Source organism: Histoplasma capsulatum, genomic scaffold, assembly GCF_000149585.1.
Source record: "Histoplasma capsulatum NAm1 scaffold_1 genomic scaffold, whole genome shotgun sequence".
NCBI lineage: Eukaryota > Fungi > Ascomycota > Eurotiomycetes > Onygenales > Ajellomycetaceae > Histoplasma > Histoplasma mississippiense.
Genome location: NW_001813982.1, coordinates 7,282,265 through 7,306,404, shown reverse-complemented (window position 1 = coordinate 7,306,404; position 24,140 = coordinate 7,282,265). Strand labels below are relative to the sequence as shown.

Sequence of the window (24,140 nt, the reverse complement as noted above, 5' to 3'; positions counted from 1 at the left end):
AGACGAGATGCGTTGAGAAGGGTTGAGAGGCGTTGAAAGCTCAAAATAAACAAGAAAAAAAAAAGAAAAAAAGAGAAAAAAATAGAGAGGAAGACCAGATATGGAACTGAGGGGAAGAATGTGTTATTGCTGGTTGCGAAGTGAACATCGAACACAGTCACTCCCCAGCAACAATGGGTGGCAATAATTTATTAGATGAATGCAACCTTCAACTTCCCAGTTGTGACAGATATAGAAGTATCGCGCGATGAATCGGAGTTTGGAACATATATTGGAACCGAGGTAATGACTAAGTGTCAGGAGCTTTAGCAGTATCGTAGGTAGATTTCTGAGGTGTAGGTACGTTTCGGAAGGATTCTGGGATATGGTGAACAAAATGTTTTGTGTTCAAATACACACCAGGCCACGGTCAAACGATTTTCATGTTTAGATTGTATCATCAACCCCATGGCATGTCATTGAGAGAGACGTCACCTTCGGTCCGAAAGACTTTTCGAAGGTATCCCTGTACAAGATACAGGGAAGAAAAAAGCCTAAATGAATAAAGGAAAAAAACCAGGCGCAACTAGCCCGGAGTAGGAGTTACCATTTTGGTACTAAATGCACGAGTACAACGGCCACAAGACGCGTAGCAGGAGGCTAGTAGAAGAATGAAAGGTATTTTTTGAGTATCCGAGATGAGCAATAAAGGGTGCTACTATGTTTGGATTTCTGATGCAACGCTAGGCAATGGGGGTAGTGTTTTTATGGTGTTTCTCTGTTAGTGGACTGAAAGACAATAGACCCGCAGACATGTATGCCACGCATGTTGCTGTGCTGCTAGGAATTTCCCCGCCTCCTCCCTTGTCTCAACTGACATTTCTATTCCCCCGTTTAGCCATGCATGGCCTCATTCCCGTTTTACAAGTCCATCACGCCTGGTGGTAGCCGCGCCCTCACACGTTTCAATCTTGATTCGACTCCATTCTTTGACAGTTGGCGGACAGCTTGGAAACCCAGCGACTGGGTGACTGGAGGGAAACCGGAGCGCAAGATCAGCTGGTGCAACCGTTGTCACCAAGTAGTGCTGTTGCACCGAGGGGGGTGGTTTCAGCGTCATGTCCACTGGCAAGAACTTTGCATTTGCTGGCTGAAGATCCATGTCTTGTTCTTGCTTGACCGTATGCTCCGTTTTTAGCATGAGTTCTGGCTTGGCCTCGCTAAATTGGTTCTTTTTCAAATGAGTTTTGTCGACGTTTTTGTTCTTGGGGCGCGGAGTACGGTTGTTTGTCGTGATTCCTTCCATGTGTTGGCGGAACCTAGAAAAGCGCATTCGTGCTGCATGGCCATTTGAAATTTCAAGTTGGGATGCTACAAGATTCCAGTCGATCTGGCATACGAGTCAGCAAGTCGCTTGTAATCTTGTAATTTGAAAGAGTAAAGAGAGCCGAGAGGACAGAAATGGGCACCATGCTTACCGATTTGAGATCGAGCTGCTTCAAGATTGTATACAGGAATTTGGCTGTTTGTCCATCCGCGGGCATCGTTTTGCTTCGCTTGAGGCTGGCCATCCCAGCCACTGTAGATAGCTGAATAGATAACTGGAGATAGAATGTAGAATGGTCACAATCGACTGTCGTGTCATGAAATGGGTACTGAGACGAGGTTCCTGAATTTCTACTGCATCGCAAAAAGATGCAAGCCGCAGTGATCAAGAAAAATCAATTATGAGGAAGACAGACCACTGGCACTGTTGGAGGATAGCGAAGATACTTTCAAAAATTGACGGCTTCTTAAGACACCCTTAATGTCTGAGTTCATCCATTCAGGAAACAAAGCGAGTTCTGTTATTGTCAATAATATCGGCTACCCACTGCAATTCATGTTGACTAACATTGGAATTTTGCATGAAAACAATGCACTGAAGTTTCAGACCACCCCAGGTAATGTGTTAATATGATCCTGAGAAGGAGAAAAGGGTTTTCCCACGAAATGCATCATTGCACACTTGCCCCTTTATGGGCAGGAAGCTGGGATGCTGCTCTACATGGTCTGTGATCGGTTTGCAATATTTGTATTGAAAATAACTTAGACCTAGAAAATCCATAACCCTCACGCCAGGTTTCATCGTCGTAATTATGGTATGGCAGTGTATATTACCCTTGAGAATCGTGAAAAATTTAGAATGGGATGAGTATTACAATTTGATAAAAAAAAATTAGGACTAATACAGACTGACTCACCACATGCGGCAATTTGTCTAACTTGAGCAGTTGAAATTCCAGTGACACCCAAATTATTCTACAAATCTGCATACATTTGCGCTCCATTCCGGCGGTTCCAGTCTGACAGCATTGCGTCATGGGTTTTGAGGTGGTAGCCGCTTGTCAACGTTAAGCATCACAGATGCGAGATTGGTAGCTACGACATTTTCGACCTCATCCATTCTTGACCTTAAAACTTTCTCGATTCCGTTTAACTTTGACTGTACGCTCCCGAGTTCCTCTATCTTGGAAGTGAGAGATATTATTTCTTGGGCCATTCGGTCTCTTTCCGCAGTCATGTCGCTGATTAAAGCCGATCGCGTATTTTCGGCAGCACTGATATCGCTGCGCACAGAGTCGAGAGCAGATGTAAGTCTGTTTAATTTGTCGTGGATGATTGGGATCTCCTGCTGCACGAGGCTGGCATGGGGGTACATTTCTTGCATCGCTATAACCATCTGCTTAACAATGGGCTCCGTAGACAAGTGGTTATACCGTGTTTCGAGGGAATTCAGGGCGATTTGATGAGCCTGTAGAGTTCGCGACTGGTTTTCAACAAGCTGAAATCGATTGTTCACATGTTGACTTAGCCCGTTTATTGCCTGACGTAGCTGTTCAAGTTCAGCGTTCATTTGGTGCATGCTAGTTCCGACTGTTTGACTGTTCGTTTCGTTCCGTCGATCCATTTGTTTCAATTTGCTCATCACCTCTTCTAGCCGGGCAATTCTCGATTCGTATTTATCAAGCTCGTCCGCTATAGCTTCATCCTTCGCGTCTTGAATTTGACGGAGATTCTGAAGCTGAATCATGACTTCCGCAGGGGTGCCAAACTGAGGGCATCCATCTGTGATTGGTTCCGAGTGGGAGTACATAAGAGACTCTGCGCCTTCGCTTACCTCCCTTCCTGTCTTCGCATGCTCAGAAACTACACGATCAAGCGTGTCAAGGCGTTTCGAGGAATCCCTCTCATGAGCTTTTGCAGAGGGCTCCAACTTGGACTCATCCTTAGCGAATTTCAAATTAGAGTCTAAAGTTTGCTCTTGCTGACACTCTTTTTGTTCAATAGACTTGCTTTGACTTGTAACCACAGATTCGGTGGCATTCTTGTGATCGTTTTGCTTGGTAGAAAGTTCAGATCTGACGTTTTTAAGCTCCATCTCTATCGAGCTTTTCCACTGTTCAATGTCGGCGATTAGGTTGTCATTACTTTGAATCGAACTTTTCAGTGAATCCAGAGTGGGCGTAATACCAGCTTGCAAGTTTGCGACACGATACAGCTCAGACTTAATTTCGCGCAGGTCATTCTTCATATCTTCAATTTCAACCCGATGTTGAGCCTGTTGTTGACTGGACATGAAATTGGCGGCTAGACCTTTAATAAGTTCTTGTTGCATTTTCTGATGAATTTTAAGCTTTTCATCAACCCTAACAAGCTCATTATCGAGCTCCTCTTTTCCGGTTTTGAGGCGTTTCGCAACAGAGGGGTATTGGAAATTGCGATCACTGGCCTTGCGTAGGTCAGTCGACTCCGCTTGTGACCGCTTTTTGAGCCTTTCTCGCTCGACAGAGATAGCTGCAATGGATGTCACGTTTGAAGCAAATTCTCCAAGAGAGCGCGCAGGATCAAATTTCAGTGAATCAGGGCTTGACTTGCGGGGATCCCTCGATAATGACTCATCGTGGTTAGGCCCCCCGAAGGGACTGCTTGTCGGGGAGATTTGTGGCGAAGGCATCCTACTTCCACGGAATCAAAACATAGGGTCATCTAAGCAACTGTGCAAGACTGAATCAATTAATCATAGAGCGGAAGACCATCAACAACTAAAATAACTCACCTTGGCAGAATGGGCTGGAGGGAACAGATATCAACTCAAGCTGGGATGAGCGGGTGGCCTGGTTGTGTGAATTGGGAGAGCATTGACAGTTCCAAGGAGGCCAAGGATCTCGGTTTCGGGATGTTGAAGCTGAGCGGAAACGGAATAATATTAATACGTACAGCCACGCAGATGACTTAGTAAGGCTTAGCTCCAACTTCGTGTAGTTAACGCAATCAATTTATTTGACTAAAGTCCGCATTCTCAAATACCAGCCCTGCCGCACGATACAGTTAACTTATATAAAAAGAATACTTCGACTGATATCCTGGGAATCCCAAGTCGACTGAGTACCTCTGCTGTACTCTCTCGCCTGCCATGGCAGTAAGTTCTCTCAGCTAAATGACCAATCCATTCAGACCACATTCATCTCATGCTTTGCCGTTCATAGGCTATATCCACAATCGCGGAGAGCAAGGAGGTCAGGGGCCTCAACCTGGTTGCGGCACACTCTCATATTAGAGGCCTTGGTGTTGATGCGGACACGCTTGAACCACGCCATTCCTCACAAGGCCTTGTTGGCCAAGAGAAGGCGCGCAAGGCGGCTGCAATCATTCTACAGATGGTAAAGGATGGAAAGATTGCAGGCCGCGCAGTCTTGATTGCCGGACCACCCAGCACCGGAAAGACTGCAATCGCTATGGGGATGGCGCAATCGCTTGGCGCTGATGTCCCGTTTACCATGGTTGCGTCGTCGGAAATCTTCTCACTGGAAATGTCAAAGACAGAAGCGTTGACGCAAGCGTTCCGCAAATCAATCGGAGTCAGAATAAAGGAGGAGAGTGAGATAATCGAAGGCGAAGTTGTTGAAATCCAGATCGATCGAACTCTGACTGGCGTACGTCCCTACCAATAGCAATAAGGGGGTTTTTGTTTCTTAGTTGATTTATTTATCTAGGGATATAAGACTAACTGTTGTATTGTAGGGCAACAAACAAGGCAAACTTACTATAAAAACCACGGATATGGAAACTATCTACGATATGGGCACAAAAATGATCGATTCAATGACAAAGGAGCGTGTTGTGGCTGGAGATGTAATTTCTATTGATAAGGCTTCGGGTAAAATAACCAGACTTGGCCGCTCATACGCCCGCTCTCGAGATTACGATGCGATGGGAGCGGATACAAAATTTGTCCAATGTCCGGACGGAGAGTTACAAGTCCGAAAGGAAATAGTACACACAGTCAGTCTCCACGAGATTGACGTGATCAATTCAAGAACGCAAGGCTTTTTGGCACTGTTTTCTGGGGACACCGGCGAAATTCGAAGTGAAGTCAGAGATCAGATCAATACAAAAGTTGGAGAATGGAAAGAAGAAGGCAAAGCAGAAATCATACCCGGCGTGTTGTTCATTGATGAAGTCCATATGCTTGACATCGAGTGTTTTTCATACATCAACAGAGCGCTGGAAGCTGAATTGGCACCCATCGTGATCATGGCGAGTAATCGTGGAAATGCAAGAATACGGGGCACATCGTACAGGTCACCACATGGGTTACCCCTGGACTTCCTTGACAGAGTCGTTATCGTCAGCACACAGCCATACACCAAGGAGGATATCCAGCAAATATTAGCCATCCGTGCTCAAGAGGAAGAGATCGATCTGTCCCCAGACGCGCTGGCCCTGTTGACCAAAATTGGCCAAGAATCAGGCCTGAGATATGCCAGCAACATCATCGCGACGTCCACCTTATTGAGCCAAAAGCGCAAATCCAAAGATGTTGGGATAGAGGATGTACAACGAAGTTTCCAACTTTTTCTCGACCCACCTAGAAGTGTCAAATTCGTAAAGGAATTTGAGAAACGGTTTATTGGTGAAGAGGGGGATGTTACCTTCTCTTATGTCAATGGCGATGCCATGGAAATTTCTTAAGAGCCTTATTTTCGTAACAATTGTTTTCCTTGTGATTTTCCCATTGCTTCTTTCTTCTGGGCTTGCGATTTGTGGTTGATTTTGGAGTGTAGGATGCGATATCAAAATTTTATGGCCTTTGTATATCAGTAATACAGCGTAATGCATTATTGTCCACGAGTCAGAGACCTTTTTGAAGAGTATAGGAACCCACTTTCAAACCGGATATACCACTTTAGTTGTAGATATATATTCCGTAAATTCGTCTGCAAATACTATATACACTAACCTTATCCTGGCAAGTCACCAATTTGCCAGTACAGGTTTCGTCAAATGAAATCGATAAGCAATCATGATATCACGTAAAACTTACTCTGGAGCTCCACTCTCCAGTCGTACCGACTTTCCGAAATTCAACGCCTTCACCAAAATAGCCAGCGACATGCCAAGACTCCATCATAGCACCATCATAAGGACCATGAGCCTCTCCTCCATCGCGCAAATCGGACCAGCGATATTCCCACAGCGGAGCCGCATCTGTCTCTATTTTCGATGAAGCATCTTTCGCTCGCGAGGAGTCCACCCAGTCTTCCCCTGTTTCTCGCTTGTATTGCCTCATCAATAGCTCTCGCTCGGTGTCATATATCTCGGACTGGCCACGGCTGAGCAGGATATCCGCAGCCTCAGTGACATCCTCGATAACACGCTTGCGGGCTATTTCAGCTGGATCATCTTCGCCCATTGCTTCATCTTCCGTGCCGTTCTTGCTACCCCTCTGTCGGTTTCTATGTCTGTTCTGCCACTTAGGCTTCTGTCTGACACATTTTCCCAGCCTTGCGAGTGACTCTAAGATTGTCTCACCCCGCTCCAAATTTCTGATCAACGTGTGCAAGATATCCGCTGTGAGGATACTATCCTGTTCAAGTTGTATCTTTCGCCGTTCCTCTTCCCTCTTCTCTGCCGCCTCCCTAGCCTTCCGCATGTCTTTTCTCGACACACCTTCCAGCCAAGTATCGTGAATAGCATCTGGATCAGTAGCTTTGCGAACAAAGTTTCCGGCCTCGTCAAAACGCCCCTCCTCCTGCTCCGCTCGCATATTGAAAGCATCTAATAGTGGCACGTGTGTTTTTTTCCCGCCAGCCCCCAGCTCTTCGTCCACGTCTGACCCGATCCTGGCGCGTTCTTGTTCGTCGACTTCGCTTTCACTGTCTCCTTCCTCACCTAGTGCCACTTGAATCATTTTTCTGTGACTATCAAGATCAAGAGTAACAGTTCCGCCGGCGCGAGAATCATGTACCTGTCCCTCAATCTCATCATCCTGTAGGAAACGGACTTGCTTCTTGTTGCTTGGGGTTGTAACGCCGTCTGATCTACCAGTAGCAAAGTCCTCTTCTAACTCTGCGAACATATCATCTATATCTCCAGAGGCATTGTTCATATTAGCTCTAGATTTAGCCTCTATGCGAGCATCAAACCCCCCATTGTCACTGTCAGAATCATAGCCCTCAATGTTGACTGCGTTACGCCGCACTCGGCGTCTTCGATGACCAATTTCGTCGGCATCCAGGATCGCGTCCTCCTCTAAGGCGTCTGGGGCTAATGCGGACGGATTTCGAGGGTCAAACCGAACTCTTTTCGAAGATGTCGGCCCGTTCTCATCAGAATCAGTGTTATGGTTTGTGGGGGTAAAGTCTTCCCCAGCCCGCTTTGGTCGACCGGAGATCGATGATGCTATTGCGGATTCTTGGAGTAGTGAATACCTAACTGCCATGGTGATAAATTCTTGATTCAACGCGTCAACTAACGTTATACGCTAGGAACAATTGTATATTCCAGATATCTGGATAATCCTTGCGCCACGCCATGGTGTTGAGAATGAAGCTGCCGGTCGGAATAATGTCCCTCCGTCATGATCCGGGTTGCGTCACTGTTGTTAGGTGCTTAGTCAGTCTATTCCTACTCTGCCTGGTGCCTCTAGTGTAGAGTACTCAGTGTTCACGGTCAACGTTCAGCAAGAACTACAGCATCCTTGCCCGTGTTTCTACAACATCTTTCTCCTCTTATTAGATTTCCTTTGGCGCCCTTTCCCCTGATATCCGGGTTCTGTCGAACCAACCATCGGGTTTTGTTGCCTCGGCGGTAATCCACTCACTTCCTCTGTCCAGATCCCCTCTCAGTAAATAAAAATATAGCTGTAACTCCTATATACAGCTCCGCTAACGCGACGTCAATACTTGCTGTAGCGGGAATGGTAAGCTTGTTGTCAATATTCCATAAATCCGGTTTATATTTGCGGAGAGCTGACATTTCAAACCAAACAGTTTCAGGGGGGCTTTTACGATGGGGATGACCCGATGGACGGAGTACTACCTCCGTCTATGATGCGACATCCAGGATACATATCTAGGCGGTTTGATGAGTTTTATAGATGCTACCCCGTGGCCATGCTTCCCGGGCCAGAACGAGAAAATGTCAACCATGGCGGAAAAGTCATCATGCCGCCAAGTGCGCTGGACAAGCTCACACGGCTTCACATTACATATCCCATGCTTTTTGAGCTTCACAATCGAGTGAAAGACCGGACGACGCACGCTGGAGTTCTGGAGTTTATTGCTGAGGAGGGAAAGATATATCTGCCATTCTGGGTGTGCTTTGCTACTGTTGAACTTTCAGTCCTGGAAACAAGGAATATGTATATGGCGACTTGCTAACTGTATGCTCTGCGAAACTTCTAGATTATGCAAACCCTTCTTCTTGAACCTGGAGATCTCTTGCAAATTAAATCAACAGATCTTCCACCAGGTCAGTACATTAAACTGCAAGCGCAGTCAACGTCGTTCCTCGATATTAGCGACCCCAAGGCCGTCCTAGAAAATGCCTTCCGCAACTTCTCTTGCCTTTCTAAAGATGACATTTTTACCTTCTCATATAATGACCATATCTACGAAATGGCGGTGCTCGAGACAAAACCACAGCACTCCAAAAATGCTATCTCAGTCTTGGAGACAGACCTCGAAGTAGACTTTGCTACCCCTGTGGGATACGAAGAACCAAAACGAATCAACGAACCAAGCACGCTGCAGAGTGCAATTGGCGGAAGTCTTCCGGCTGGTGGCATGCTTCATTCTCACGGCACAATGGCACAGTCAATAAACTACTCCGCCATTGCGCCTGAGTCAATGGACGCGACAAAGGGAGCCAAGGCTATATCATCTAACTTCCTTATCGGTGGACAACGGCTGAATAATAAAAAGGGAAGCAAAGGACCAACTCCAAAGGCGTCCACTCCAGTGTCTGCCGCATCTTCTAACGCTTCGCTACTTCCCCTGCCCAACCCCAGGATGAATGGGCCTCAACCACTCCGTTTACAGTCTGGTAAGCTGTTTTTTGGCTATGCGCTTAAACCAGTGAAGAAACAAGATGCAAAAGAGAAAGCGGAGGATGGACAGCCGAAATTCAATGGGGTTGGCCAAACATTGCGTGGAGTCTCCAAAAGAAAAGGGGCAAGTACCGGAGACCCATCAACTCCCGTGTCTGCCAGCGATAATGAGAGCAAAAGTGATCCGAAAGCACGGAGTCCGGGTCGAACACTTGGGCATGGATCCAATCGCCCAATGTAGTTGGACTTTGCTTGTTTCGTTTTAGAATAGCTAGGACACAATGGGATAACGTGGATTTCATTTAACCCTCTTTTTCCTTTCCTTTGGCACAGAGTTACTTGGAATAGGAAGGCTTTGGCACAGTCATGGATTACAGGAGCCAATAAGATAACTAAAGAATATCCAGGTGGATGTCACGATCTACATCTCTTTTTACATTCGACTTCCGCCTAATGATTGCTACTTAGGGGCTGGGGGAGCATATCTAGAATACGTACATATACCATGCTAGCGAGGATTAAGTGGCGATCGCGCCCTCAAAGTACGGTTTAAAATAATGTATCTTATCAGGCGAAGAGCTATGGCCAAAATATTCCACACGACATACGGTAGAGATTTAATAACCAGTAATGTGATTTTTGGAAGCTGAAAGTTTACCGAAGCAATACTCGACAAGTGCGAACTTGGGCAAGAGGTGACTCTGTCCCATACGGAGAATTCCACGGACTGGGGCGGCACAGAGTAACCAATGCACCATTGGTAGGAGAAACATGGTGTCAGTTATCCCCAAAAAATGCAAAACTCTCATGCCGCTTCATCTTCAACCATTCCAGAAATACGGAGTAGAACCTAACCCAGTCTGCGTTCGCGAAATGTTCCCCGTTGCTTGGGGAGACATGGAAATACGAGGGAAACCGGACATAAGAGTTAGCTGAGCATCACTTGAGGACAGAGCTGGTACTAGCGTGGTAGTACAGCGTAAGCTCAAGAAGCAGATGATAAGCTGAGTGGAAGATCCTCTCGAAAGTTTTGATCCTCACTAAGAATTTAGGGTTATATATTGCAACCAGCATTAAGTATTTCCCTTCCACATCTTAACAAGAGTCGCAGCAGTGTTCTAAGGGGGCTATTGCCTGTGGCACCTGAGTAAACCACCACAGCTTAACTATAGGATAGCCTAAATCTCAAGGTGCTTAGGAATGAAACTTTTGAAAGGATCCGCCGTACTCCGTACTCGTGAGAAGGATAATTTTCCTCACACCAAAAACGCACAGTAGTCAGTCGGAGTTAAAAATTGGACCTTGCAATAGGATAGTTAACTTGTACATACTTGGATGGTAATACAGAAGATACGGGACAATTTTGTCGCTTATTTCGAATGAGCGGCACTTTCAGTGGCGGATTTGGTGGAGCACTTCGGATTTCCAGAGCCTGGTCCGGTTGATAGTTACCGAAGCTATTCATCTAGGGGTCTCCAGATTTATTTATTTTAAGTGCATGAATCCCGCCGCCAGCTGATGATGTTGACACAGAACCCACGAAGGGATTGCATATCTAGAAGCAATTATTACTATGGCTTCAAACACAACGCCCGGCTCATTGCCGGAGCGCTTCGACGAAATATTTTCTTCATTTACAAAACTGTCACCCACTATATATATACGTGACAAACCGACATCGGCGTCCCCATCCCCTGAATCACCTAGGGAGACAATATGTCTGCTATTCTGGATGGACGCGCAACCCCGACACACTGCGAAATATGTCAACGAATACATTAAAGTCCTCCCAAATGCGCTCATCATTTGCGTGAGAACTCTCTCCACCGATTTGCTGTTCAGAGGCTCGAAAAAATCTCACCGTCTGCGTGTCGTCCCGTTGGTTAGCGTGTTGTGTGCCTCAGATGGGCCCATGCATTTCCACGTCTTCTCCAATGGCGGGGTTTTTTCATTACATCACGTTGCCGCCGAGTATCGCAGGTCCACGGGCAAGCCTCTCCCTGCCAAATCGCTAATCTTCGATAGCGCTCCTGGCCGACACGCCCTCCTTGCCACCGCCAGGGCGTTTTCATACGGGCTCCCTAAGTTTTTTCTCTTTCGGATGCTGGGGTTCTGCGTTATTTGGGCCGTATTAATATCTCATTGGCTGGCTTGTAAGCTAAGGGGAGAGACAAATGCGATTGATCTTGCGGGGAATGAGATAAATGACCCTACCCTCATTGATTTGGGAGCGAAGAGATGCTATATATACTCGAAAACTGATGAACTGGTTGAATGGAAGCATGTGGAAGAGAATGTGGCTCAGGCAAAGGCGAGAGGTTGGGAGGTGTCGTCTGAATTATTCAATGGTCCGCATGTCGGACACATGAGGTCTGAGCCTGAACGATACTGGAAACTGGTTTGGGGGCTTGTATTGCGAAATGTTATACCCAATGAATAGGCATATTTTGGAGGACTTTGAGCGAATATCAATTCATTTCCTTTATGGTTACTAGATGAGGCCTAGATTCCTACAGTTAATCTTTGATTCATCCAAACCTCCCGAACCTAATCCCAAGATCTTACTACTCCGTTCTGATAGCATATTTAAAAAATACACTGTCTGGGTGCAACTTTATCAAGAGGGACAAACGAGTCACCCATAAGACCAAGCGAGAAGCCCAATTTAGACAGTATCGTCGTATTCAGTATATGTCGCGTATCCACTAGAATATCCCACCGCCCCTGCTAGCTCTTGGCCTATATTGACCGCCACGTACTCACATCCCCTTGAGAAGCTATTGTTAGTTTCGTACTCGTTTTTCAAATTGCCTATCTCAATGAAATGGTTCTGGATTTTTGCCTTCGGGGATGGTGTGCTATTTACTGGGTTTTTTTCATAAGGAATACTGGCTTCACTATTGTGTTTGACGAAACAATCCAATCCTTCATCGATCAGGATAGGGTTGTCAAAGCCGTTCTCGGTTTTCATTTTGCTCAGTTTAGTCGGGGTCAAGGGCGTTTGCATCCGACCGCTTTTAACTGCAGAGCTCGGTTTGCTAATGCGGCCACTGCTGGTAGTGCGGCGGATGGGAGTTCGAGAATTAGCTAGTTCTTGGTTGTCCTGACGCATGCTCTGTGCAAATTTACGATACTCGCGGAATCGACATTTCATGGAGTCGTAGGTGGCACCTTGGCCAAAGTGGACTGCCATTGTTTTGTAATCCGGCTAATGTATCGATTTAGTATAAGATAGATAATAATCGGGGAAGAAACGACTGCAAGGTATATAGATCTTACGGTAAATCCTGGATGCGCTGCCAGTAATGCACCGATGAATCGCTCGATGGAGTCCTTATTCCAATTTATCCCCATCTCGCGGAGATCGGCAAGGACCTACAAAAGTTGTTCCACGGTTAGTTCAAGCCCGATTGGATAATATGGACGAGCGAGAGATAGCTATACCTGAGAGTTTGAAGTGAGGTGTTTTGGATCCAAGAGAAGGAATGGATCTAGGAAAATATTGAGGCTTTAAACTACATAATAGGAAGCACGTTCCATGGACAGTGCCAGTTATAAATTAATCAGGCTGTGACTTGACATCTAAGTGGAAATTCAGTGGGAACAACAAGGCCAATGTGAAGTGAATAATGTTCATGTGTTATACAAACTATTTCATGCAGGGTGAAGCATACATAAATTGCCACTTAAAGGTCGTCATTCTACATTAGAGAAAACTATATTTTTGGTTGGACCATGCCATTGATATGTCTTGGATTGGCTTTTGCAATCGTCCGGTACGAGGAAAATTTCAAAAGTTTCCCATGGCTTAATACAGTGCTGGTAGAAGCCTGCAATGCCGATGGTGGTGTCAAATGGGAGTTGAAATAAATGCATCCAAATTGTACTGCAATCTTCAGAAGCAGGAATAGAAATTCAATGACGACCTGGCGATGTGAAAACTGGGACATGAGGGTCACCTTGCTTGCGAAATTGTGCGCGGACAACACGCCAAGAATGATGTAAGAATCGGATATTTTGACTGGGTTTGTAGTGAGCAACTCAGTTAATTTAGCAGTATTCAATGAGACTGGTAATTCAGATTTTGCAAGATATAGTTATCACATGCTTTGCATTTAAATTTCTACGAAAATATCAACTAACAGGAAGTTAAAAAGCACTGATTGACATCAATAATAAGTTTCGAGATACGCGAGCCTAAAAAGCAGATGGCTCCTTTTAGGCAAACATGAACTTCGAGGAGGAACAGGCGGAGAGGAATGTAGCAAGTGAATCGTTGATGGTGATGTAACAAAGAACATGTCAGGTGTATAAGATAGATCATTGATGAAACTTGGTTTGTGATCAAACTGGGTGGGATCAATATTTGTAAAAGGCGCCAGCGTTGACTTCCCTTGCACGCGGCTTCAGCTTTCAATCAGACGAAAGAGCACGAGGATGGGATAGGGGATATCCTCAATCTCTGCGTCAGAGTTTGTCTCCCTTTTCCTCTTCAGTCCTCTCTCCTTTTGGGGCCTCCCGATCGAGGACAGCCCGTCTCCTCATCAGATTTGGGCGTCGGATCGCTGTATCCTTCTCCGTCCAAAGCTCCTCGTCGGCATTGTCCGGGTTGAGGTACGAGGTCCTTGGTGTGAAAGCCTTTATATGATCCAGGTGGATCTTAAATGGGAACATTCCACCCCGTGGGTGGGTGATCGAATATGAATGTCCCCATTCACTGGTTTTTCCTTCAACCACAAAGGGTCCTGTCCAATGCTTCTGGAGTTTCACTCTTTCTTTTTCTTTAAGCATTACTAAACTTCCTGGCATCAGAGAATGGATATTGGTTCTCATTTTCTTTCCTTTTTCTTGTTCATGCCTCTCAGAGGCAGCCTTTTTAATTTCAGCTCTATATGACATAAAGGCTGTGATCCCTGAGGCTTCTGCAGGACTAAAGTTCTGGAGCACTTCAAGGTCTTCTTCTGAGAACAAGGATTTTGCTGATGGGGCAGGATTAGTCGTGAACTTCAGGATGTCATCCGGCTGTCCTCTCTGTACTTCGGAGGACTCGGTCGCCTCTATCTTACCTCCTGATCCTCCCTTCCACTAACTCCTCTACCAATCGTCCGCTCTCTAGCGGGCTCAGCTTATCAGTGGTAATGATAGGATCCTCGAGTAAATCGATTCCGAGGAGGTGGGCACCAGAAACAAGCTCTCAAGCAAAAGGGATCTTATGTAAGCCTACAACTTCACAAGCCCCGGAGAAGTGTTTTTCTTCAAGGATTAGGAACAAGAATTGAAGAACTAGTTATATTTGAATTGATTCCTTGGTTGATTGATTCTAAGTGTTAAAAAAGAAAATAAACGAAATCTCCTCTTTTAAGAAATAAAAATAAATAGATTTACAAAAGAAAGGAAGTAATAAGGGTGCACTTAAGGATCTACCGGGAAGGAAGTATTCGGTTAAGGAAGGAATCTAGCTCTCTTCTCTTGGGGTTGAAGTAGTTAGGGTTTTGCCAAGACGGGAGCGGGAAATAAGAATGTTGATCCATCAAAACCTTAGTTATGTGGGATCGAGGAACTTCCCCGGATGAAAAGCTTGCAGGCTGTAGTGGAACCGCGTTGTGTTTCATGGATCCCCTACTCAAACCTGTGGAACAGAGTCGCCAATGATTTGCAAGATCTTTCATTTGAGGTTAGAAGTAATTATGCTACACCCCTAATTACATGCCTTGAAATCCAACAGGATGGGATCAGTTGCCTTCACAGGCTTTTGAGACGGTTAGAGCTCCTATGAAAATACCTGGAAAGGTGAATATCAACACTCTCAGCTTTCAGCCCCCTTTTATTCTTTTCTCGTAAAATTGTCACTTTCAAGCTCTTTTGAGCTTCCTCTCACTGAAATTTTTCCTCCATCCTGCCAGCCTTGACAATAACACATGCAAGATTTATTCACTGACCTTCCAAATCACAACTTTTTGCTCCGACAATTTCTTCTTCTATTTACTTTAACAACACCTTTTTCTCTGTTCCTCCCTCTCTCTTTTTTTAACCTAACTCAGTTTGTTCCTCACTAAAGCTACAATATTCATCTCGTGCTAAGCCTTGATGATAACATTCCACAACCTCCAGCTCTCTTTCTAATCCACCCGTCTTCTCTCCTTTTTACATATCCTTTCCTTTGTGTTTCAGTGGACTCATTTTATACAAATCTTTCGAACATTCACCCTGTTCATACTCTTCCCGTCTTACGAAAATGGTCAAATGGACCCCAGAGATGGACCAGCAAGTAAGAGATGTTATTTCACATCACCAGAATACCAATCAACCCTTTTTCACTCCTACTCATTCCATTGATTTATATGGCCTACTTTAACTCAAATTTATCCCTAAATGAAAACTTTCATTTTTTTTTTTTTTTTTTTTAATATATCTGCGCTTCACAATTTTCACTAACAATTTTACCTCAAGTTGCTGCTGAAAATTTTGGAAACTCACGAACTAAGCGTGGATGCAACAAGCGTGTCCGAAGCATGGCGTATGAATTGCCCACTTTTTATATAACTCCTTTACTTTCACACGCTAATTTCAGACAGCCGGCGACGACCCGAAGGCTAAACCCACTCCTCGGGCTATTACTGAGCGTCTGGTCAAAATCAAGTCTCACATCAAAAATGGAAAAAGTGCAACTCCTACCTCCACTCCAACAAAGCTAGCCACACCGAACCCCCGTAACCGCACGCCCGCAAAACGCAAGCGCGGGGGGGATGTCACTTTGACTGGCAAAAGAGATATCAAAACTGGGGCTTACATTTCCCCCACTTCGAATATAAAAACTATTAAACACGAATACAACGATGAAGATGATTTCCCAATTGATGGGATGGTGGTTCATAACATGCGTACCTTATCTAAACGTGCGAGAGTTACCCCTCCTCTCCCACATGGCAAGGTTACTTACAAGCGGCGTACAGATGACGAGGCTCAACACGAATGCAGTGACAGTGAATTCATGAACCCTACGAAGGCGGAGCTCGCCGATGGTTATGGCAAAATTCACGTTAACGACGGTGAAGCAGTTGGCGCCACGGAGTATGCTTAACGCAACAGTTCCCCAGGAGTGCGGGCCGCGAATGGTATACTGTAAAATATCAGCTTTCTGATCTTATACATTTTATGGAATTTCGCTGCTTGGTTCTGAAAATGACGTGGCACCTGCTTTTTCCTGGAGTTTTACTTTTTTTTTCTTCTCTTCAATAATTGATCTCTTCCGCTTGTTCTTGAGGTGGGAAGGCTTAATGGATCTGGTTAAGTTTCTTATCCTGCCCTTAGTGTGGCGCTGATTTATGATTTTCTTATGCACAATGTTATTGGTTCACTGCATCTTTTCACGGGCTGCACACTCCTACGGCAATTGGAAAAGCTTATACCATAGAGACATAACTTCCGTCCAACAATAAGCTCCAGGAAATCAAGCACATTATCCCTTCTGAACAGGAATGGACCTGGATGCCTACTGGTTGCCATGATTGCATCACATCCTACTCTACTCTCATCTCTACCCTTCCAACATTTGTAGGAGAAATAGATTGAAATAATCGGATTCAGATTGTTGTACTTTTTAACATTCCCCTGGACCACCTCAAAGGTCCTCGAGCAACTAACGCCCCCTCTACATTGACTCTCCCATTATCCGCTCATGTATGAGTACACTATTTCTAATACATGCTTCCACGACTTGTCTTCTAGGCGACCCGAACAAGTTGCTCCTGAATTTAAACCCAGGATTTAAACTCAGGCATCCTTGCATAAATCCTTGATTTCGATCCCGTTTAAGTATTCGGTTTTGACTTGCTTTACAGGGGACTCATCCACTAGAGTCTTGCTGTCATCATCGCCTGCACTCTTTCGTTTCTTACTTCCAAGCTTGCCACTCGCTGGCGTACGTTTTTCAGGGGTGGGCTTTGCACCTGTCCCTTTCTCGGGGGTGGAGGGTCCAGAACCGCTAGATTCTGCCTTAAGGGAGGCCTTCCGCATGAAAAATAGATGTTCTTTAATTGCTTTTGGAGTACATCCTGCTCTATGTTATTAAATGCGGCATATAGCAATATTGTATGGGTTATTTTTGAGGAATTATCTCAACAGTAAACTCGCGTAAAGGGAGTTGTAGCGGATGACTTACCCATATACTCCGCGAGCTCTTCATGATCTTTCTTCCCCAGTTTTGCGTTTTTAATGATTTGCATGAGGAGCTAAAAATTATGTAAATCATTATTTTGCAAACAAAAGTAATACGTGGAAGTAGAAGAGGTACAGTTCATTGGGGAAATTGCCATAGCTTAACAATTTGTTTACTATATTTACCTTCACTTCTGTTGCGCGATCCCACTTCAGCTTCATAGTACCACTTTCAGCGCCCATCTTCGGATTCGGCTCAGGGACAAGGTTTAAACTGTTGTAACTCGAAAGCTTGACGGATATACTGCAGGAGTCTTCTTAGAAAGTGATATAAAAACAAAGTAGATACTTTTGAGATGAAGTAGAAAAGATATATCATTTGCTTCGAAAGTGTTATTATAGGCTCAAACAAGGTGTGAAGTTGTGCATTCACCGTTTGCCTTCCTTTATGGCAAACTGTTGGTGTTGTAATTTCCATGGTGCTTCAACAGCTGATAAGCAACTGTGACGCTATATATAACGAGAAATCGATTCCCTCTTAAGCAGTATTTCATTCCAATAGCTTGGGAGCTAATCATTATCCAGACACAATGCAAATGCGTAGCACAGTTGATTCTGGTCTTCATCCTTGACATTCTCCAAAGCATCTACATCTCCACCCTTTTAAGGTTGAGAACCAGAAAGGATCACTCAAAAATTACACGCAGTCGTAACTGTCGCATTAATTGGTTCCAACTTGATCTCCCTACATTTTTCGGGTTTTGATCTCTTAGTTGGAGAGCCGTAAATTGAAGCTTCACTTCATCATTGTCTTGAGTCACCTCCCTGTGTTTTTTGTTTCTAGAGCTCATGAACTTAAATTTCTATCAAAGGTAGTGTCGTTGGTCGACACGCTGGCTTGTCCTCTCAGAAGCTTTTTACTTTGCCTTGAAATCGGCAAGTAGAAAATTCGATTACGCGTTTGAATACGTTTTGATGGCCATCGCAGTGCATCCTGGAGAAATATTAGTCTATGTATCTCTACCCCTGCGTTACATTTAAATTTTCACGTAACTCCTTCCTTGTCATACAACTTGAAAACAACTCGACTATGATACCCCTGCTTAGCATTAGTTACCCATATATGCTGCTAGCTCTTGGTAGCCTATCTCTCCAGGCTTAGCGTACTTGGGGATTCGCCTGAGAGGTTTGAAAAATGTTAGATGTAATATCTTGAAACGACCCAATTGCAACTCTTGTCACATCACATACCTTCACATCCGTAGGACTACCCCGGGTCATCCGCATTTGGCGGACAAAATCTGTGGGTCCAAAACATTGGTAATTTGGCGTTGAAATGAGGGTTGAAAGGTTAAATATTCGGATCGAACAGGAATATTGACCAATATGAGCTGCAGTATGTGTTTGAGGTGGAAGAGTGGGCGAAGGGTTTGGGTTCATGAACGATCTGGACCTGTTGTTTAGAAGCTAGATGAAGTGCTATACACTTCATTCCTAAAGATAACTTCTGCCCAAAGGCACAGCATTTAATCCACAGTAGCTAGCATCTAATACAACTACTCAGCCGTCCAGCAGAAATGGCATATGCTTCTAACGTATCGGTTGATTAAGTTTTCATCGACATTGACAAACACTGTCTCTGAGCACAGAATTCCGCGTCGTTGGTCTAGGGATGGAGAAAGAGCGACACGTAGCGATACACCGCTATTGCAATATCTCCTTTCATTTAATATGCTAGTAATAAAAGCCGTTTTAAATCTGTACTTCCATCTTAAGCAAGGAATCGAAGTTCTTCTCGATCACGCAAGATTTTTCTCAATTGTCTCGGCCATTCCGGTTGCATGTAGTATCTTCGCTACTGCGGCATGCGTACCGAGTAACACGCGATTAGGCAGTTCGTAGTCGGCATGTTTCTCAAACTTGATGATGTGTTCATTGTTCTCATTCGGTTGAGGAAGGATCTCGAGCAGAAATGTAAGAATGGGACGGTAAATCATCACCCGATAGCTGTTTCCTCACTTTACAGCGTATGGTTAGTTTGTACTATTGGACAACACCTGAGCGATACGCACCGTTGGATCAAGAGCTATCTCAAATTTGCCGAACACCATATGTAGTGAAGCCTCAAGAGTCATCAAATTGCTATAGTCATTTATCGTATCTGCAGACAAATTGGTGTGAGAGCGGATGCCAGGGAAACAGGTATATAGGCTCTCCCATATTCTAGCCAATTGTTGTTCCTGTAATTGAGGTTAGGCATTGACACTCGAGTAGCAAGATGCAACACTAAGCTGAATTTTAGTTTGGTAATTGCCTATGTGAACTAGATCGGTAGCGCCTGTTTTTTGAATTATACTGTCTGGAAATTTCCCAGGCACGTGTCTATAGTCATATACCCCGGTGATCATACACCGGTAATTCTTGAAACAATTATGATTCAGCTTTGATTGAGTATCGTGGACTACGCGCAATCATATGAGCTGCAACTTCCATGGTTCGATATTCTGCTTCTGCAAGGGGTGATGGAGTGATTATCGGGGTAAATCGTACTCTCACTGACGTAGAAATGTCAGTAAGATTTCATAGCGGACATCTACGTTTAGTAGGAATGGTTGCTTGCAGGCGCTCAGAAAGCTCAAAGAGACGATTATCGTCATCACAGTTTGTAATGAAAGGTATGATATTTTGTTTTCCCTCGTAAGGTAGATGGTCGAGAAAGCTTTCAATTTTGGTTGTCTGATCACCAGATGTTGTGGCTTGTAGGTTGATAGTCTGAGCCTTGCTGCATGCTCATCTACAGGTGCAGGGAGCCCTAATGGAGCTGGGGAGAACGGGTTCACCATGAGGCTCATTGGTGGACATTAGTGAAAATGGGAAATTTAAGATGTTTAAGGCCAAAGGAATGCTAATTCGTTGGCTTGAGTGTTGTTGGACAGTGGTTGAAACCATGCCTTGTTTGTTGCATTTGGCATAAGATGTCGTTCTAACAATCTCGGCCGGAAAAACCTTCGGCGTGGCTCAAAATCGCAATCAAGATCGACTCAACTAAAATGTACCATGAAAGATTATTAATGCACGCCTCTGAACAACTAACTAGTTAACTAATGTACTCCTCTAAATATAATGACTTGACTCATATTTCTCAGGCTCTAACCCCTTAGCTAATTCTAATCATAACCTCTAACTCTGTATCGAGGTGGTGGGCGTGCATATGTATGTGACTCTGAATGGTGTGGGTGTGTTTTAGCTAGTATGACAGGAGTTGGGTGTAGTTTAAATGAATTTAGATTAGAGAAAAAAGTAGAGATATAGAAATAAAAATCAGTGATATCAAGATATCTATCACCTCTCATGATATAGAAATGTTGAATAGATGAAGTTGATTATTGAAATTCATTTCGAAGAGTTTACTACGAGGATGATGAAATTGTTCTGCGTAACGTTAGCATGCGTGGGACTGAGACTAAATAAATTGGGCGGCGGCTCGGCGGCTCCATTTAAATACAACCACAAACATGATCACCCGCACAAATCGCTCATTGCTTTCTCAGTTTCTGATCTAATCCATAACCGTTTGAAGTCCAGACCGCAATAATTGCGTGGTTTTTGCGAGACTGCTCTATTGTCGGCATAGGTCCTGGATCCTGTTTATAAGCTCTTGATACCCCCTGATATTGATTCCTTGACACAGCCAGCAATCTCCCGTTGAACCATACTTATGGCATCCTGTTGTGATTCAAACAATGAGCACAAGGCTTCCGCAGACTCTAAAACTAGTCCAAAGTCACATCTCACTGGTTCATCGCGGTTTTCGCTGATTTCACCCGTTGCATCTGCTCTCCTTCATAGCTCCTGCTGCTGGCTTCCGGTAAGCTATCCCTGCTTCATCTTTTCAATCCTCCTGGATCAGCCATATAGCTTCTGCATCGATGCTAATACTACATCATTCGAAATTATTAAGACCCTACTTGACTTTTTTTCCCTTGGATCTGCTTCCGCATCCCAACTTCAGTCTCTCCGGCCCGTCTTCTTCTGGATTACCCTGCTTATCCTCACTGAAAGCATAAGGCGAAACGGCCGAGATCGCCGCACCCTCTACCGTATTGCTATATCTGGGTTCCTCCTAGCGTTGCCCCGTCTTTCAAACTTTGCGAAGCAACATAAAAGTCCAGGGACACCGCACCATAGCTGTCACTGATAATCGAATTACCATATCTTGATTTACTATCCTTTTGTCCTATCACAACTTTTAACCATGTGGGCGTTAAGGTATATGAGCAGGACGAGGGTCACCCATGAATTGTTATTTGGGGTCCATGTTTTGCATAGCGAACAATCTGGTAACCGTCTCACGTCTTTGGGGAATGTTGTCTGTAAATTCCGGTCAAAACACCATATTCCCAGCACGACGCTGGGAATAGCAACGACATCATCAAAGGTAAACCGACAGTGCCATCGCTCGCCACCAGCCCTTTTGCCATCCCCACTTACCTTAAATTTTTGGAAATCGAGGCTTGTTTGGAAAAGAGCCGTATTCAACACACTGCGCTGCTTAATTGGCTGTACGATAGGTGACTTTTCTTGTATGTGGTTTTTACAGGCATATCATCCGTACATCGCCGTCGGCTACGTTATGGGGGCATCTAGTATGTCTTGCTCTGTTTTGCCTTCCTTTCTTTCTCGACACATTTGGGTCTCGTTGTAGCACATACTGACAATTTTTCGCTAGTGGCGGCTGGCGTTGCAAGTTCTATGACTGCTGAAACTTTTCTACTCCACTTTGGACGCGATAAACTGGCCTGGTTGCAGGCTCTTAAAACAGCTGCAGGGATGAGTATGATTTCGATGGCCAGCATGGAAGCAGTCCAAAATGTAGTGGACTATCATTTGACTGGAGGTGTTGTCTCCTTATCTGACCCCTATTTTTGGGGTGCTGCTCTGGTTTCTATGGCCGCAGGCTTTCTTGCACCGCTTCCATATAATTATATCAGACTACGCAGATATGGGAAAGCGTGCCATTAATATGAGGGGATTTCTTGCGGATATATTAGACTGAGTAATAGATGTATATATTTTAGTATACTCTACAAATATCCCAAGTAGAATTGTATTTTTGAACTTATAGTTTCTAGTTTTTTTCTTCCTTTTACCTTTTAAATGGTGTTTACATGATTGGTTGATATCTGGTAGCCCATGGATTCACACTCAAACAATATATAAATACAACTAGTAATAGAGTGATAAATAATATCTACGACTTTCAAAAGAAGCTAAATATCTACTTTTTATCCCCGTACTTAATTGGGTATTTGGCCTCTTGGAGCAATGCCGTTTCTAATAGGGGCACTCAATTTGCGGGGTAACTAGCCTATTTGGCCATGATACTTGATTACTTGATAGTTTACACGCCAACATCCAACCGCTATGCAATCAGCCTATTGTCTATCTGGTTAAGTCAACGTTGTTGAAACGGAAGACCAAGCAAAACATCTCATCTTGAAACCCCCGGGGGATAACATTGGTGAGTTATCCCGCCAAAGCCGCTGATGTCGATAACCACCGCATTCCCTTCGCCGTCAAAAACGATATTCGAGGATTTCATGTCCATTGAGTTTTCTTTGCCTCATGAAAGCGATTCAGAGAAGTTTCGATATGAAGGGGCCATTTCTCCCAAACATACTCTGCAACACGGTTTTCGGAAAGCACCTGCCGCAATTATCCTCCAGGATATGCCTCGAGTAGAATACTATTTCACCACCACCCGAAGTCACATGAGGCTTTGTAGATACCGCAACCCCCACCAGTTGCAAAGTACTCGAAGCTCCCTTCAAGAGACATCGGTGTCGTGCGGCTCGTAAAGAGGAAGATTAACTGTCTTGAGGATATATTCGCGTCGTATCCCATCGATGTAAACCCGATCAATACTCGGTCCGAGATTCCCACATCCGGTATTGGCTGTTCATCGTTAAGCCTCCGAAAACAGAGCGAGAGGTGTCATCCAATTCGAAATTACCATTTTGCCGTGTTGCTAGGGCGGCTCGTAGTTAATTCGCCCAACGAGACCTTGAAATAACGTGCGGCGTTGAAGCTTCGAATCCTGCTTAACTTGGCCATTATCGAGGGAGGTTAGCGATCGTATCAAGCGGAGTCAATTTAAATAGTTCAAAATACAAACATCTCAATACAAACATCTCCACAATATAGGCTTTTGCCAAGAAATTTTGGTGGCCAAACACCTCTCATCACTCTCAATACAGAATAAAGATAGAATTATATTAGTAGAGACTAGAGTTAGCTATTAGAGTCTGAGAATATAGAAAAAGTATTTTCTGGAAAAACCTTTGAAATGATTGAGATTATGGCTATAGGAATCTAGTTCTGACCACACTACGGAGTAGAGTTGAATTAAATAGGAAGTCAAAATTAACTAGTTACAGCGTGCAATTTTTGAGCCTCACTCAACTTTGAACCCTGTCATGGACTCTCTGGTGTTGGTTCAAACTCCCAACCTGAGGCTTTACCAGCTGAAAATTTGAACCCCATTAGATCACCGTTCAACTGTATGCCCGGGTGGAATCATAATATTATTGTTATTGGAGGGACTATCTGTGCCCTCCGCTTGGAATTCACT

At 44.5% G+C, this 24,140-nt stretch overlaps 10 protein-coding genes across 10 annotated transcripts; 5 read left to right on the top strand and 5 right to left on the bottom strand.

Annotated features, from left to right (window-relative positions):
* Positions 1–889: 889 nt before the first annotated feature.
* On the bottom strand, positions 890–1,550 carry HCAG_02084 (predicted protein; the record flags this gene model as incomplete). Its single annotated transcript, XM_001544987.1, has 2 exons — positions 890–1,369; positions 1,458–1,550. 2 exons carry the CDS (start codon positions 1,548–1,550, stop codon positions 890–892), a joined length of 573 nt encoding a protein of 190 aa, XP_001545037.1.
* A 788-nt stretch (positions 1,551–2,338) lies between these two features.
* Positions 2,339–3,976, bottom strand: HCAG_02083 (predicted protein; the record flags this gene model as incomplete). Its single annotated transcript, XM_001544986.1, has 1 exon — positions 2,339–3,976. The coding sequence occupies one exon, from the start codon at positions 3,974–3,976 to the stop codon at positions 2,339–2,341; it is 1,638 nt and encodes a 545-aa protein (XP_001545036.1).
* Positions 3,977–4,435: 459 nt separating this feature from the next.
* On the top strand, positions 4,436–5,994 carry HCAG_02082 (hypothetical protein; the record flags this gene model as incomplete). Its single annotated transcript, XM_001544985.1, has 3 exons — positions 4,436–4,441; positions 4,509–4,955; positions 5,044–5,994. The coding sequence occupies 3 exons, from the start codon at positions 4,436–4,438 to the stop codon at positions 5,992–5,994; spliced, it is 1,404 nt and encodes a 467-aa protein (XP_001545035.1).
* Positions 5,995–6,140: 146 nt separating this feature from the next.
* On the bottom strand, positions 6,141–7,744 carry HCAG_02081 (conserved hypothetical protein; the record flags this gene model as incomplete). The annotated part of the gene is made up of 2 exons (XM_001544984.1): positions 6,141–6,206; positions 6,347–7,744. The coding sequence occupies 2 exons, from the start codon at positions 7,742–7,744 to the stop codon at positions 6,141–6,143; spliced, it is 1,464 nt and encodes a 487-aa protein (XP_001545034.1).
* A 673-nt stretch (positions 7,745–8,417) lies between these two features.
* Positions 8,418–9,593, top strand: HCAG_02080 (conserved hypothetical protein; the record flags this gene model as incomplete). Its single annotated transcript, XM_001544983.1, has 2 exons — positions 8,418–8,618; positions 8,709–9,593. 2 exons carry the CDS (start codon positions 8,418–8,420, stop codon positions 9,591–9,593), a joined length of 1,086 nt encoding a protein of 361 aa, XP_001545033.1.
* Positions 9,594–10,925: 1,332 nt separating this feature from the next.
* On the top strand, positions 10,926–11,792 carry HCAG_02079 (predicted protein; the record flags this gene model as incomplete). Its single annotated transcript, XM_001544982.1, has 1 exon — positions 10,926–11,792. The coding sequence occupies one exon, from the start codon at positions 10,926–10,928 to the stop codon at positions 11,790–11,792; it is 867 nt and encodes a 288-aa protein (XP_001545032.1).
* Positions 11,793–12,111: 319 nt separating this feature from the next.
* Positions 12,112–13,302, bottom strand: HCAG_02078 (predicted protein; the record flags this gene model as incomplete). Its single annotated transcript, XM_001544981.1, has 4 exons — positions 12,112–12,120; positions 12,219–12,560; positions 12,632–12,727; positions 13,168–13,302. 4 exons carry the CDS (start codon positions 13,300–13,302, stop codon positions 12,112–12,114), a joined length of 582 nt encoding a protein of 193 aa, XP_001545031.1.
* A 2,285-nt stretch (positions 13,303–15,587) lies between these two features.
* HCAG_02077 (predicted protein) lies at positions 15,588–16,433 on the top strand (the record flags this gene model as incomplete). The annotated part of the gene is made up of 3 exons (XM_001544980.1): positions 15,588–15,620; positions 15,803–15,869; positions 15,928–16,433. The coding sequence occupies 3 exons, from the start codon at positions 15,588–15,590 to the stop codon at positions 16,431–16,433; spliced, it is 606 nt and encodes a 201-aa protein (XP_001545030.1).
* Positions 16,434–17,125: 692 nt separating this feature from the next.
* Positions 17,126–17,752, bottom strand: HCAG_02076 (predicted protein; the record flags this gene model as incomplete). Its single annotated transcript, XM_001544979.1, has 3 exons — positions 17,126–17,382; positions 17,514–17,583; positions 17,696–17,752. 3 exons carry the CDS (start codon positions 17,750–17,752, stop codon positions 17,126–17,128), a joined length of 384 nt encoding a protein of 127 aa, XP_001545029.1.
* Positions 17,753–21,764: 4,012 nt separating this feature from the next.
* On the top strand, positions 21,765–22,531 carry HCAG_02075 (conserved hypothetical protein; the record flags this gene model as incomplete). The annotated part of the gene is made up of 3 exons (XM_001544978.1): positions 21,765–21,947; positions 22,110–22,155; positions 22,239–22,531. The coding sequence occupies 3 exons, from the start codon at positions 21,765–21,767 to the stop codon at positions 22,529–22,531; spliced, it is 522 nt and encodes a 173-aa protein (XP_001545028.1).
* Positions 22,532–24,140: the final 1,609 nt, after the last annotated feature.